The sequence below is a fragment of the Citrus clementina genome, unplaced genomic scaffold (genome assembly GCF_000493195.1).
Source record: "Citrus clementina cultivar Clemenules unplaced genomic scaffold, Citrus_clementina_v1.0 scaffold_8, whole genome shotgun sequence".
Lineage (NCBI taxonomy): Eukaryota > Viridiplantae > Streptophyta > Magnoliopsida > Sapindales > Rutaceae > Citrus > Citrus x clementina.
The window spans coordinates 2300905-2317231 of NW_006262022.1; the positions used below are offsets into that span (position 1 = coordinate 2300905).

Genomic DNA, 16327 nt, shown 5'->3' on the forward strand with positions numbered 1-16327 from the left:
TTTTGGGCTTGTGGGTCTATTTCTCATGGGACCAGACACATTGAATTAACTCACAAAAATCACAAGAGTAATGTTTTTCAGTTTTCACACCTCTTTAATATTCTCGTAAAATCTCATTTTTGTAATCATAATTTCTATTGTTAGAAGAAATTACATGAAGGGATAAAATATCTTTACAAATAATCAACCCTAACTATCTTTAAATGTTAATAAATGATATAACTATTTTCTTTGATAAAATCAAAATAGTTTTGAAACAATGAAAAATTAAATTCCATAATAGTATGAATTTTATTATGAAAAATACATTTACAATTCAATTAATTTATTCTAGATGATAGTAATTCAATTAGACTATGTGTAACTTTTTGTCATATATATATATATATATTTTAATTTTATCAGAGAAGCTACAAATATGAAAAATAGGATTTCTTGAGACTTTTAAAGGGCATTAGAAGCTCCACTCTACTGACAATCACGAGGATCAAACGGAGAAAGTATTTCTGTATTCAAGGACATTTTAGTCTTTTGAAATTTAAAATTCGTACTAGTTTTTGAAAGATTTCATCTGTATGTTATTTCTTCAAAACTCATATTCAGAATAGACATTTTATCGCAAATAAACCTAATACCCATAAACATGCGTGTCGTCAGTACTCGCCCTAATGCACACAACCGCACCCAATATCCTCTCCACTATAAATTATCGGTCCCGATTTATCGCCGATAAATATCGGACCTCATCACACCATGGCCACCGATATTCACACCTTGGAACAAAGGTTACAATTGAATGCCTTTTTCATTTTTACTTCCTTCATCGTTTTTCAATATTGCTTAGTACTTAATTTGATGGATATATTTCAACATATTATCATTTTTTTTTTTAGCGCTATGTAACTGTTAGTCCTAGTTTAGAATTTGGCAAACTTGTTATGATAATTTGATGCTTCATGAATTAAGATTGTATTGCATAGAGTTTAGGGGGCAACTGGGTTACTGTACGGTTACAGTTTTGCATGCTGCTGTTTTAGGTTGCATTGAACTTAAAATTAGTGATAGGATAGTTTTTGTTTTGACCTGCCATTGTTTGTTTTGATGTTCATATTTATGCGTAAATTTAATTTGTAATTTGTTGTCTTGGATTCTAGGTATTTTGATTCGTGCAGAAGGCATGATGTGTTACCAAATCCTGCAATTTTATCTGGTTTCTTTAAGGTGGGTATCAATAATGTTATTTGTACAATAATGGAAGGAACTCTGCATGAATGTTGTAACCCATTTCAATTATATGCTAATTTATTTGTCTGAACTCGAATAAAGCCATTTGACAAAAGTTAGAGAAAAACATTTATTGATTTTTTTTTTCCAATCTTTTGGTTTATGCAAATAGTAAATGGAAACTGATTGTTGTGGTGTCTTTGTTGTTTAGGCTGATGTCAGAAAGTCCCAGAATGAACCATGTACCCTGGAGATTATATTGGAATACCTCAAAGATATTGATTTTCAACCACTTCTTGAAGTATGCATGCAAATTGGTGCAACTGAGATTGAAGCAGTTGATGTTCGTAGTGGAACATCATGTATGTTGACCGGAGAATTTGCTTTGTCATTGATGCATGCTATTGATCAAAAGCTTCGGGTCGTCGATCTCCACGATTCATCATTTGGGAAGGATTTTATACGGTATTCTTTTGGTGTTTTATATGCCCTTTCTCCAAGGAAATTGTTGATTAATATCATATTGAATGATGTTATGGGATTGATGTTTGCATTAACATAATGGTGCATGTATATAATAATATCACTTAATATTGTATTATTCACATGGGAATGCTAAGAACTACATCATGTACTATCGTTGAAATTCCAATATGCATGCATGTACAAGTCATTACTAATTTGAGCTTCACTGCTAGGAATATTTCTCAGAGAGGTTTGATGTGCGAAGTTCTGAACTTGAGGTCTTCCCGTTTTCGCAAGCTGAACATGATCGGGGAGTTCAAGCGAATACACACTCTTAATCTGGACTACAGTACTTCACTAACTAGTTTCAAAGAAGATTGTTTTTCTTGCATGCCAAATCTTATCTGTCTCTCAATGTGTGAGACCAGAGTAGGGAATCTTTGGACAACTATTGCAGCACTTTCTAAACTCCCTTCTCTAGCAGAACTTCGGTTTCAGAATTGGTTGTGTTGTGATGATACTGGCAATTCTTCTGGATCATCTGATCAGGATGACAAAACTGATTTCAGTCAATTGACCATTTGTTCCTCCTTTGGAGCATATGGTAATGTGGTTATAAATCCTGATTCTCAAATTTTGGTTGAGGATTCGTCAGATGATAGTGAAGTGGATTTCTCAAGTCAACACCGTGAATATGATTACCTAGAGCTTTTGTCTAATTTAGTTCCTCAGCTGGATGGAGAGATCGATCTCTGGAATGAGGTAAACTGTTTGGTCTTTTTTTCTGTTAGTATCTTGCGTGGTCTTGCTCTCTCTTTCTCTCTTGAAATTTTATTTACTTTAATGCAATGGGAATGGAAACTTAGTATTAGAAACTTTGAGAGGTATTGTAATAAGCGTATTGGAAGGCGGTTGGTTGGGCACTAAAGAGAACCAAGTTATTTGTATCTGATGATAATATGATAGTGTTTGTGAAAATAATTAATATGGTTGTATATAAATGATCATTTGTAGAATATCATAAATTTATGATTTTCCCTTGGTTGAATTTCATGTTAAGGTGGATCTGTAACTAAGAATGTTGTGATTTATTAGATGTATTAGGTTTAGATGTCATTCTTTTGCATTCTATCAAGAACTGGTATGTTATTTTCTTCAGCTGTCTTATCCTGACTTCCATTTAAATCCTTTGTTTTCAGTTTTCTACTACAATATTTATTAATGCTTGTTACTTACCGTCCAATCCTGCCCTTCAAATCTGTTAATATTTGTGTTCTAATTTGTTTGTCAGGTTTCTTTTGATGCATTTTCAAATCAAAATGAAGAAGAATCCTCAGCAGGTGTTCTTGCAAGGTGTACTGCTGATGTTTCATTGAAGTATATATCTTGTCATGCTTCACCCATATGCTTTGAAAAGCATTATAGGGACTATATGATAGCGTCATTACCAAAGTTGAAATTTTTAGATAACTTGCCCATCAGGAAGGTTGACCGTGAAAGAGCAACTATTACGTATTCACAATACTTTGAGCACCTACCATATGGGAGGAAGCATAAAGAGAGTGTAGTTAGTATTTTGCAGCAACGTGAAATAAAAGCAAGTCAAACTCGTGGGAAGACTTCCAGGCACAAGACATCATATCCTTCCGGAATGTCTCAATATTTCTATACCAGGTCCCTTTGTGCTGCCAAAGTTGGATCTTCTGCTTGGCCTTGCCTGCATACACTTACTGTTTCAGGAAACCATATGGGAGATGAAAACAGGAGCTTTCGTCCTAGGCAGTTTGAGTATCATCCGTCTATCTCATGCTTGATGGTCTTTGGAACTTTAGATGGTGAAATAGTTGTAGTTAACCATGAGAATGAAAATATTGTTAGTTATATTCCATCATTCGGGGCAATGAATAGTGTGCTGGGACTCTGTTGGCTCAAGAAGTATCCCTCAAAGGTATGAACACTGCATAATTAAAAATATGAAGAGAGACTAAATTCCAGTTGTTCTTTTGTTCTAAAATTGCTTGTTCTTGTCAATTGCCTTCACTTTTTATTTTATGATGTTATCCTAGAATTTTTTTAAGGCGTTCAATCATTCCCGTCAATATAGCACTGCAGCATTGAGTGTGAAATTGCATAAATAGTTCAGTTATATGGCCATTAACTGATTAGTGACTACTAGCATTGTAATTGCTTGTGAGTCTTACTGGGCATTTAGGTTGGACTGTCAATTGCTTGTGTTATTATTGCTTAATGTTATTGAATGAAAAATTCTTAAGAGTACTTGCTCTTGCATTATTGATTCCCTATGACATTGAAATTTCTGACTCTTTCTCTCTCTGTTTGTCTCTCTGTTTCTACCTCCTAGCTCATAGCTGGTTCAGATAATGGTTCGTTAAAGCTTTATGATATCAGGCATATGCCACCGTCAATTCGGGGCATGCATTATGGTGCTGGTACTGTCACCTTTGATGAATTCGACCAATTGACATCTGTTCATGTTAACTCTACGGATGAACTATTTCTTGCAAGTGGATATTCAAAGAATATAGCTCTGTATGACATCAACAGTGGAAGACGCTTGCAGGTGTTCGCCGATATGCATAAAGAGCATATAAATGTTGTAAAGTTCTCGAATCATTCCCCATCAATATTTGCCACATCTTCTTTTGATCAAGATGTCAAATTGTGGGACTTAAGACAGAAGCCAATACAACCTTGCTATACTGCTTCAAGCTCTAAAGGAAATGTGATGGTTTGCTTTTCTCCAGATGATCATTATCTTCTTGTGTCAGCTGTTGACAATGAGGTAACTTTTGAAACCATTAACTATATGAGTTGATGTATTTACCAGTCCTGAGATGCACGAGTAGATTTCAGTATCTAAGCTTCAGCTTCTAATACAATTTGATTGGTTTGGACATAGTGTTGAGTATTTACTTTGCCATTTGGATAGTCCTGTTATAAATGATAAATCATTGATGTCCATAAGTTAAAAAACAGTTTCTCTACTTTTTGATGAAATTATTCTTTGGTAAGTTTTATTATTTTGTTTGCATCTCTAATGCATTTTAAAGGTTGAGTTGTGAGTCTTCATAATCCTCAGTCAATGTAACAGTCTTGATACTAATAGTACAAACAGTAATTAGGATGCCCACCACACTGATGCTCTTATGCTGTTATGTGAGTATGGTTTCAGCAAGTTTTGGCCTGTACTAGGTAACATATTGATGGCTGGAAATATAGTTATAAGCCATTTAAGGGGTTATCACTTTGGAAGTTGTTTAAGTCGTGTCTTTGTCAATGATTTTTATAGCTTGGGGCTTGTTTACTCATATTAGGCTATTTGAAGATTAATTGCTTCTTTCTTGTCAGAATATTTTTACACAGCATCTACTTGCTTCTTTGATAGTGGCTTTTAATGAAAACATTAATGAATAGGTCAGGCCTTCAGAAAGACTTGTGCCATCTTAATCTTCTAGTTTTCACTCTTCTAGTTTGCTGTGGACTCTGCTCTTAGAGTAGTTTCATACACTCGAACAGAAAGCAGGTAAGCCCTTAAAAGAAAAGCTTTGAAGCAGAGACTATTGGTAGTGAGAGAGAAATCTCATCTCAAGCAAGGCAGGTGTTGCTTACTCAGATGTTGTTTCTTAGTTTCTCCCTATTCTCGAACTGGAAAATAATGCTTCTTCTCTTCTTACTCTTAACTATCCTCTCTAGTCTTCTCTTTGTGTGGTTGCATACAGAGTTGGAGACATTGAAGAGAATGCTTTGACCGACCGAATTCTTATAAGCTTGAGGTCGCCAGCTCCAATAAGACACCTGAACCATCAAAAAGTTCATAAACTCTTTAGTCTAACATATTGGTGTTTCCAGGTTAGGCAGTTGCTAGCTGTTGATGGGAGGGTCCACCTGAATTTTGGGATAACTGCTACAGGAAGCTCTCAGAATTATACACGTTCCTATTATCTGAATGGAAGGGACTATATTGTTAGTGGGAGTTGTGATGAACACGTGGTTCGCATTTGTTGTGCTCAAACTGGGAGACGTCTCAGGGATATATCTTTGGAGGTACAATATTCTTCTGATTTACATATTATATGTCCACCTCTGATGTTCTGATGTGTGACGCGTGGATCTATTCTTTGTTGAGGTTTCAAATTTGGTGTCTCTGGTATCAAGACACAAAATTTCTCTCTTTGCAAAGGGTTGCTTTTATCCTGGCAAACTCTACTGTATGGTGGAAGTTTTCTTTATCACCTAAAAGACAAATATTTCTCTATTTTAATCATGAATGAGTTAATGCTGGCTCCTCCCCAATGCTTTATCTAGAGTTGTCTTTCCGAAATGAAAAGACTTGTTTGTCATTTGTTTGTTAATTGACAGAGAAATGAATGTAGGATTTTTTTTTTTTGTTTTCCTTCTGCAGGGGAAAGGCTCAGGGACTTCAATGTTTGTGCAATCTTTGCGGGGTGATCCTTTCAGGGTAAGCTACTTAATTTGCTTTTGACACGTGATGAGTGGACATGGTAAACATCTTCAAATGCTTGTTAATTATCATGTTTCTAGGACACATTCATTTTTAAAACCTTTTGTTCCACACGTAATCTTACTTTCTGAAATATTGGAATGCTACATAATAGTTTAACCATGAGATAAACCCACTGTAAGGGTGCCCCTACTTATGTGTTCATGATTTCTCATTGTTGATAAAATCTTAAATAATTTTTTTTTTCTAATATTCTGCCTCCAGGATTTCAACATGAGTATCTTAGCAGCCTATACACGTCCAAGCTCAAAGTCTGAAATTGTCAAGGTATAACAGCTTTGTTGTATGTTGTTATCATACCTCGTATCCCTGGACATTTTTGTGTCTTTCTTCCTGGACATGCTAAAACTTCTGAGGTATAATTTTCAGGTCAATTTGCTGGCTTCCACTGACCACTGTGACAAGGAATGTTCTCATGGCCAGCATTCTCGCCCATCAAGAAGTATGGGAGGTTGATGAATACGTACATTATTCTGTCCTTTTTTAACAATTATTGTACACCATTCATTAGTTCAAATAATAGTTCATCTTGGTATATCTAGTATAGATATATTGTAGTATTCAGTGCACCCATTCTCAAAATATTCTTTTAAAAATCATGTCATGATTTTAATATTCTTTTAAAAATCATGTCATGGTTTTTGTATATATACGGTATGATTGATTCTATTTGATGGTTATATACACATACACCCAATGTATCAAATACACCCTCCTCATCCTGATTTCAACTTTGTAGGTGATAAAATTTTAGTATTCGTGTAGATGAGATTTGTACTAAACTGCTTCTACGGTGATACAAAATGAAATGCTTTCGTCTATATTGTTGCAGGTTCTTGCTTATATTTATCCACGTAAGTACTGTAGAATTCGTGTGCAAAAATCATTAGCAAGTGCAGTAACTGAGGACCCATTTTGTAGTATATGTATACTTTTAACTTGGATTGGTTCTTACTTGAAAATTTTGAAAGTAGAACTACAGAAAAGATGCAAAATCAATTATTTTTTTATTTGATGATCTATTGGTTCTTCAAAATCTGAGAGCAACTATTGCTTTTGTTTCTAATTAATTAGTCCCAACTCTGGAGAGATAATTATAATAAGTTAAGACTCGATGAACGTTGGGATATACTATCAGTATATTGTTATTTTTTTTTTTAAAAAAAAAGCTTTAGAAAAAAGGAGAAAAGAAAAGAAGAGAAAAAAGACACTCGGTCCTGTTGGTAGGTGAATGGTGGTTACTTATGGTGGGGACTGAAAATTAAATAATTGTACGATATAAATCTCTGAAACCTCAACACGTTGACGCCATTACAAGCTGGGTGGGTGCCATCTGAGCTGTATAATTCATTAACCTGTCCATTGACAATTGACATAAGTAGTGACCTGAACTAGAACACAGTTTGTAAAGCGAAATCACCCACCACCTTTTACTTTCTCTTAACTTAGACAATTAAAAATCCACAAATATTTACATTATCCCATTGGCTTTTGTAAAATCACCCACTTGATCTCTTTTATGCAGTAGGTAACACCGTAACAGTATCGACACAAATAGACAAAGGCCAGGCGAAGCTACTAGTTAATTTAGACATGAGCAGAACCTTCACTTCGATCTAAGCAAAGTGCTGCAGAAACCGCGTGAACATCATAAACAAGCTTTTAAACCCTGCTTGAGTGCTGATCAGTCACCGACTTGCCCCCACTATGCGCCAAAAAGTTCCAGCTGTGCAATTCTGTGAACATCACCATTTATTTATTTTATTTATTATTACTCACCCTCTCACCCTCTCTCCACTCTTTTGCTACTATAAATACGCCCTACTGATTTCTCATTCACTGCAATCAATCCTAGTACTAAAGTCACTTGAAAGGAAAGCAGAAAAAATGAAGCTTCACTTTACAACTGTTGTTGTTTGCTCTCTTATCCTCAGCTTCTCTCTCTTGGAGCCTGCCACGGCTGGATCACGTAAGCTTCTTGTCGATCTTACTGGGGCTCTTTCTTTTTTCTTTTAGAAAGATTAATGGTTGCATGCATGAAAATTAGTAACTGACGATATTGAATGTGGGTTTTTGGCAGCCTTTTGTGACAGCAAGTGTGCGGAAAGGTGCAAGCAAGCAGGAGTGCAGGACCGGTGCTTGAAGTACTGCGGGATATGCTGTGAGGACTGCAAGTGTGTGCCTTCTGGGACTTACGGAAACAAGCATGAGTGCCCTTGCTACAGGGACAAGGTTAACAAGAAGGGGAAGCCCAAGTGCCCTTGAATTTCGAAACCGCATCAAAATTCAAATGCATCTGCTTTAATTATGTTCTGTAAACAGTATTATTATTATTGGTAGTATTATATTATGATGGTGGTGGAATGTTAATGCACTTATATTATTCTTAAATAATAAAAGCTATTTCTCTTGGTGTGAACCTCCTTGTTTTGCTGGCTTGTGTTGAATGCATGCATGCTGTTTTGAGAGATAAATGGCTTTCTTGAAATTGACCGCCCGCGTACCCGATCAGATTCTTTCCTCAACTGATCTTCATCTGATCGTTAATATAAGTGGTGTGTAGTAACTTAAAAAGAAAAAATAATTAAATCTTAATTATTTATTAATATTAAAATACAGGTGGTATAAGATCTATAAAAAAATTAAAAATATTTAGATCAAGAGAGAATTCTAATCTAATTGTATACACCAATAAATATGATTGAGATTTGGATTCCCAACTATGGTACTTGGGGGGATAAGCTCCTCTATAGTTTATGAATCATCAGACGGCTAAAAAATCTAACAAAAAGTTTATAAAATTTGAGCATTTGGCATCTTGGCGGTGCGTACAATATGGGGTATATGACACTCGGGGTTTGTACATATGACACTCTTGGAGTTTAAGATTATGGTTATGTTGCAGTAAATTTATAGTGGAGTATTAATTTCAGTCATAATAAATTAATAAATAATAAATAATTTATTATAATTTTAATTACGTGGTTTTGTCTTAGAATATCTCCACCATAACCAAACCCGGGGTTTAATTGATATGTGTCATCATCATGAAAACATTACAAATTTTAGGAGGCAGTGTCAGAACAAATGTGTTCTTGAGGGCCGAAATGTAAATTTACGTAACAAAAATAGTGAAATAATGAAATTCATTTAAAATCATAATGTTTGTCCTGTGTGGGTAGATATGTCGTTTTCAAGATTTTCAAGTCATTTTCAAGATGTCAATGTCTTTCCTAGTATGCATGCAACACAAATGGCCCGTTTCTGAAACTCAAATGCTAGTCCTAGGCCGAATGACAAGTGATGGCAGATATTTAGGCATTCAAAGAAACATTATTTCCTTTTAAGACAAAACTATGTTGCAACGGTTGTAACATACCACGGCCATTTGTCTTTTTGTATCTTAATTATATAGTAGTCCCTGATATTTTGTAAAATTAACTAAAGATAAAAATGTTTAAGATTCTTACATATAAGTCCTATTTGGGATAAAATAACATTTGACTTAATTAATCACACTACACAAAGTATAACCTTTAGCAACGATAATTTAGGCCGGTTGTAATGGGCTCAAGAAGGGGCGAATGTATTAAAGGATAAGCATGGGCCATTGCCCATGTAAATATATATATATCAACACCGATATTCAGCACACAATAAGCACCACGGTAAGCCCCGAACGGTGCGTTTTGTGTGCAATATAAAAGGCCACTGTTTGAACAAACAAACACATTACACGCGCATCCCACGCACGCATCACTCTCACTCTCATTCACACCAAACCCACTCCTCATTCAAGCTAGAAATCTGAACAACTAATTCTCCCAAGGCATTTTCTGTTTTACTTGTGGACTGTTCCTCACGGTGTGAAATCCGTCGGCTCTCTCACGGTATATCATCCTCTTAGCTGTGTGAGGAATTGAGTTGCATCTTGGTGACTGATTTCACTCATCGTCGATTGCGGCAATTAATTTCTGCAGGTATGCATTGGATGCGTATATGCTACAGATTAGGAGTTATAGAATCTTTGTTCAAGACGACTAGTTAAATCCTAGATGCACTAATTGCGATCCAGGATATACTTTTTTTTTTTAATTTCATTGAAAATGAAAAAAAAAAAGAACGCAGCCCCCAGGCCACGGCAGCATCCCATTTCACTTTAGTTTCAATTTGCAACCCATTATTTTAATTTAAATCAAGACAGTGATCGGCATTTTATCAGTAACGATTTGGCATGCATTTTTATCCCAATTAAAAAATTAGTACAATAACACATCATTCGATTTAATAGATTGGAATTGACAAATCATTTACACATTGCCTAAGTAATAGAATGTTGTTTAATTGTCTAGTATATGCTGCAGATTCATTTGGTAATTAACACTGCCATAAATTATTCCATACTTATTTGTTTAATTGTCTATTACAAAGTTAATAGTAAGCATGAAATAAATAAATATATGCTGCAAATTCAGCTGGTATATATTAAATTTGTGTTCACAATTTGCATAATTAATTAGTTTAGTTTTGTAAGGTTGTGTTGAATTATTTGTATTTTGTTACTTTCATTTTGTCAATGTGAATTATTTCAATTTTGTAGAAATAAATAATATGGAAAAGGACATCGAAGTTGAAGAGTTGGAGAAAATTGAGGAGGACGATGAGCCAATAATTGGAATGTCATTTGATAGTGATGTCGATTTGTTTATTTACTTCAAAGAGTACGGTAAAAGAAAAGGGTTTCCGGTTTTGAGGAGAACTAGTAGAAAGGATAGTGATGGGATTCTTAGAAATGTGACTTTTGCTTGTGGGAGAAGTGGTGAAACAAGAAGCAAATCTGTGAATATTTTAAAGCCCCAACCTAATGCAAAAACATGCTGCAATGCTAGATTGGGAGCTGGTTTAGGGGATGATGGAAAGTGGACAATTCGAAGCTTAAATCTTGAACACAACCATGTGCTGTTAACTCCAACCAAATCCAAGTATTTTCGGTGCAATCGTAGCGTCAATTCATATGCAAAAAAGAAGCTTGATGTAAATGATCGAGCAGGAATCAGATTGTGTAAAAATTATCAATCACTTGTTATTGAGGCTGGCGGTCATGAAAATGTGACATTCATAGAAAGAGATTGTAGAAATCATGTTCAGAAAGAAAGAAGATTACGGCTTGGAGATGGAGATATTGCTGCTCTTCAAAACTATTTTATGAAAGTGCAAGCAGAAGATAATAGGTTTTACTTTAGTATGCAAGTGGATGATGAGGGACGATTAAAAAATATTTTTTGGGCCGAGCCAAGGAATAGGGAAGCGTACAAGGAGTTTGAAGACGTTGTTACATTTGACACCACGTATCTTACAAATAAGTATGATATGCCATTCGCTCCATTTGTAGGAGTTAATCATCATGGGCATTCTATTTTGTTTGGGTGTGGACTGATTTCACACGAAGAAATTGAGACATTCACGTGGTTATTTCGAACATGGCTATCCTGCATGTTTAATTCAGCTCCCAATGGAATTCATTACAGATCAAGACAGGACAATGAAAGTTGCAATTCAGAATGTCTTCCCCAATACTCGACATCGGTGGTGTTTATGGCATATAATGAAGAAAATTCCAGAGAAGCTAGGGGATTATAAAGAATATTGTAACATAAGTAATGTCTTACATTGTGCTGTTTATGATTCCCAGAGTGCTGCGAAATTTGAGGAAACTTGGCACCACATGTTAACATATATGTTTCCATAATATTGATTTTGATGATAACAAACAAGATTAAGAATGATTAATCTTTTAAGCCTAAATTATTTAATATTCTTTTTAAATAAAATCATTATTTTTACATTATAAAGGTTTTATATTTAATGGAAAAATGATTTCATGAAATTGATTGTTTTTATTCTTTTTAAATAAATCATTATTTTCACATTATAAATGTTTCATATTTAATGGAAAAATGATTTTATGAAATTGGTTGTTTTTCAAAGTTTATGGTTTAATTGAAAGAATTTTGAAAACTTTGAAATAAACAAGTATTGCTTGAAATTTTGGTAAAGAACTTATTTGAAAAGTGTCATAGCATCTTTGACAATATCATAATTTCAAAAAGTTTTGGGATAAACAAAGCATTATTTAGAAATTCTGAAATTGGACTTATTTGTAAAGTTTCATAACTTTTTGGGCTATAGTATAGTTTTATAAAGTTTTGGGGTCAAACTGTAAATTTTGGGAAATATTTTACTGTAGCAGTTACTGTAGCAAGCGGCTTACCGGATACTGATAAACGGCAAGCCGGATACGGGGCAGTAAGCACCAGAACGAAAGCGGCTTACCGGATATGGTTAAACGGCAAGCCGGTTACGACCAAAAATGTGCATAACGGCTAGTAACGGCTAGTTTTTGAGTTCAAACTATATAAACTCAAAATCAATTCATTTTTGGTAACTTAAGCAAGCATAAACAAGTGCACACAACTTATATTGAGCTTCAAATTCGAAAATCTTCATAGATTAAATCTTCATTGAGCTATCATTTGTAAATCCACTCTTAAAGAGAGTTTTTGTTGTAATTTTCATTTCTCATCAAATTGTGAGAGTACAAGTGTGAGAAACACTTGGAGTGAAGAGATTGGAGAGATAATCTCTTGTTGTAAAGGTTCATTGACACCTTGAAGTCAATTGTAAACGTTTGAAGTCTTGGAAAGGCTTGGATAGTGAAATCCTCAAGCCCGGTGTGCTTGGAGGCGTGGACGTAGGCGGGGATTGCCGAACCACGTAAAAATCCTTGAGTTTGCTTTCTCTTCCCTTGCTATTTAATTATTGTGCTTTGATTGAATTTATTGCTTTCAATTTTTATTAAGACATTAGATTGCTTGTTGTGTGGATTTGCTAGTATAATTTTTAAAATTCCAATTCACCCCCCCTCTTGGGTTGCACACTCATATTTCACCACATGATTATAGAATATGATTTGGGGGATAACGAATGGTTACGAGGCTTATATAATGAGAGGCATCATTGGGTACCTTGTTATCTAAACAATACTTTTTGGGCATGAATGTCATCTACTCAATGCAGTGAAAGCATGAATGCATTTTTTGATGGTTATGTTAACTCAAAGACTACTTTGAAGCAGTTTGTAGAGCAATACAGTTGTGCGTTGAATAATAAAGTTCAGAAGGAAGTTGAAGAAGATGTCAGGTGTCTTTCCCAACAAATGCCATGTGTAACATCTTATGCAATGAAGAGGCAAGTCCGAGATGTGTACACTATTTCAAAATTTCAAGAATTTCAGCAAGAATTGATTGGGAAAATGTATTGCGAATTTGTCAATTCTATGGGTTGTGAATGTTGAGTGTTAGAAAATGCATATTTATAAAGGAGAAAACCGTCATTTTACATTTCAAGTCTTACTAACAACCCTTACTTTTATGTATTTAACATTCTTATGATTTAATTACGTGTGTTTTATTTTAATTAAGTAATTTATGTATTCTAGGGGCATTATAGTCATTTCACAATAAAGGAGAGATCAGACGGCAAAACGGACATCACTTTTGAACTCAGGACGGTCGAAAACCTTAGGAGGACCATAAAAGGAAAAATGACACTATTCACATGTACGGTACTATTCACGTACACAGTACTGTATACGTTACTGTTCACGGCACTGTTCACATAGACGGATTGATGACGTGGCATTGACTGATGAGGTGTCACGATCCTGTTGGGCTAAAATTCTTATGTACTGTTGATGGTGACGTGGCAGTATATCAGTGGACGAAAAATCTCGCGTACGGTGCATGCATCACACAGGATTAGTTTCAACCAAACCGCGTTACTGTTCATCCGGGTCAAACCGCGTTACTGTTCAAAGTCGGGTCAAACCGTGTTACTGTTCATCCGCGTGGTCAAACCGTGGACTGTTGATTGATGACGTGGCGCAATCCTGAGCGTCCAAACTGTTTTTAATCCGATGGCCATGATTTACTCCATGTATCTATAAAAAGGGGGCCTCCCCCCCCTAATTTGATATCTCTGAATCCATTTTTGGGATCCATTTTCTGTAATTCCCTCTCCATCTTGTATTTTCTTCGTATTTTAATAAATTTCCATTTTGCCCCTAGTTCAATTATGAGTGGCTAATTTTCTTTCAAGCTTGGGTTGAAGGTGAAGTCTCAACATGTGTCATGGGCTTAATTTGGTAAATTTATTTTCTCTTCCCCTCTAGTTTTTGTGGATGTTTTGACTTCTCGTCGACAAATAATACTAATCTTGTCTAGTACCGCCTTGGTTACACCGGCCCTCTAGTACAAGGTTATTATTATTTGGCACGATAAGCCCTTAGCACCATATTGATTAGAGCGTGGTTCATGAGGTGTGGATTCCCCCCTCATGATTTAATTGGCATTAATACGGATTATTTAGCCCATGATGTATGTTGATACGGATCCAGATACCCAAGTACGTCATTTCAATAGAATTCTCTTCAATTTATTCTCACCATTTCAATACCAATTTTAGAATTTATTCTCGCCATTTTAATTTAAGTTTTAGCATATTCCAATCATTTCCACCACAAATCCAATCACCCATTCACAAAAATTAATTCTACACAATTAAAATCCACCTCCTCGTGGGATCGACACTCGTCACCATTGATCTATACTATAATAGATTCGTGCGCTTGCGAGTACATTAAAATTTGCACAACAAGTTTTTGGCGCCGTTGCCGGGGAGGTAAGTAATTTTAATTCATAGAATTAATTTTTGTGAATAATTTATTTTATTTGTTTTCTTGTATTTTTTTTATTATTAAAAAAAGAAAAAAAAAGTGAATCTACATTTAAAGGTTAGTATTTCTTTTCTTTTTCTCTTCTTTAAAATTCTATAATTTAATTTTCCATTTATTTTTCTTTGTAATTTTTTTTTGTTTATGTTATTAATTTAATTTTTAGTTAATTTCTTTCACGTATTTATTTTTGTGTATTTTTATAGAAAGGTTGTAATAGCGCAATAAGGTTAGTATCGTAATTTCTCACTCTTCTTTATTTTTATTTGTTTTGTTCCCATCTTTATTTTTTGTTTTGTTTGCATCTTTATTTTTATTTTATGCATGGTCGTAGGTCATTATTACCTAATCTTGAACCTATAGACCTTGAATTAGAAAAAACACTTCGCACACACAAACACGTTAAAAATAAAATGGATTTACAAGCACCACAGGAGAGGCCATTTAAGGACTATTTTAGTCCCTTAGCTAATTTGAGCACGTCATGCATAAGATACCCAAATGTAGCTGCTAGGAGTTTTGAATTAAAACATAGTGTGTTAAATTGTCTCCCTACATTTTATGGCCTAGAAAATGAGGATCCATATAATCATCTGAATGATTTTCATGCCATTTGTCAAACTTTTAAATATGAAAATTTTTCAGACGATGATGTTAAACTTAGACTATTCCCATTTTCTTTAAAAGATAGAGCTCGTTCATGGCTTAATACATTGCCTGCTAATAGCATTTCATCATGGGAACAAATGGTAACTAAATTTTTAAATAAATATTTCCCAGTGCATAAAACCAACGCTATTCGCAGGGAAATCTCGGAGTTTACTCAGAGAGAGGACGAGCAATTTTTCGAAACATGGGAGCGTTTCAATGGGCTACTCTTGAAGTGTCCACATCATGGGTACGAGAAATGGCACCAATGTCAATACTTTTTGGAAGGATTATTGCCGAATGTGCAAGAATGGCTAATGGCAACGAGTGGAGGAGAGCTAATGTCAAAAAGTGCATCAGAAATTTGGGAATTCTTCCAGCGACAAGCGGATAATTCCCAACAACGGAGTCGATCACTCAGGACTACTAGAAGAATTAAAGGAGTGAATGAGGTTCAAATTGGCGAATCAAGTTCAGAAATTAAAGAAGTCAAAGCGATAATTGAAGGTCTCTCTCGACAAATAGCATCATTATCGACTGCTAAATCAACAGAGCCACATGACCATGACTCATACTCAGATCAAGCCAATGCCATAGGTGTAATGAGAAAGCCATCAAATTACAACCCATACTCCAACACATATAACCCTGGATGG

The 16327-nt window shown here is 34.9% G+C and overlaps 3 protein-coding genes and 1 non-coding gene across 6 annotated transcripts; 3 read left to right on the forward strand and 1 right to left on the reverse strand.

Annotated features, from left to right (window-relative positions):
• The first annotated feature begins 621 nt into the window (after positions 1-621).
• On the forward strand, positions 622-7127 carry LOC18034571. 3 transcript variants are annotated; one of them, XM_006422804.2, is made up of 10 exons: positions 680-785; positions 1155-1221; positions 1436-1689; positions 1923-2451; positions 2981-3637; positions 4052-4492; positions 5560-5754; positions 6113-6169; positions 6437-6499; positions 6602-7126. In XM_006422804.2, the coding sequence occupies exons 1-10, from the start codon at positions 754-756 to the stop codon at positions 6686-6688; spliced, it is 2382 nt and encodes a 793-aa protein (XP_006422867.1). In that variant the 5' UTR covers positions 680-753; the 3' UTR covers positions 6689-7126. The 3 variants fall into 3 exon arrangements, with proteins under 3 accessions (XP_024034737.1, XP_024034739.1, XP_006422867.1); XM_024178969.1 differs by lacking the exon at positions 1155-1221 and having other exon boundaries at positions 622-785; positions 6602-7127; XM_024178971.1 differs by lacking the exons at positions 1155-1221; positions 6113-6169; positions 6437-6499; positions 6602-7126 and having other exon boundaries at positions 622-785; positions 5125-5653.
• Positions 7128-7862: 735 nt separating this feature from the next.
• LOC18033848 (snakin-1) lies at positions 7863-8652 on the forward strand. The gene is made up of 2 exons (XM_006422805.2): positions 7863-8201; positions 8313-8652. The coding sequence occupies exons 1-2, from the start codon at positions 7940-7942 to the stop codon at positions 8495-8497; spliced, it is 447 nt and encodes a 148-aa protein (XP_006422868.2). The 5' UTR covers positions 7863-7939; the 3' UTR covers positions 8498-8652.
• Positions 8653-10843: 2191 nt separating this feature from the next.
• On the forward strand, positions 10844-11872 carry LOC112096138 (protein FAR1-RELATED SEQUENCE 5-like). The gene has a single exon (XM_024179061.1). The coding sequence runs from the start codon at positions 10844-10846 to the stop codon at positions 11870-11872; it is 1029 nt and encodes a 342-aa protein (XP_024034829.1).
• A 3948-nt stretch (positions 11873-15820) lies between these two features.
• On the reverse strand, positions 15821-15924 carry LOC112096524. Its single transcript, XR_002904427.1, has one exon. It is a non-coding gene; the product is annotated as a small nucleolar RNA R71 (small nucleolar RNA).
• Between the last annotated feature and the right edge of the window lie 403 nt (positions 15925-16327).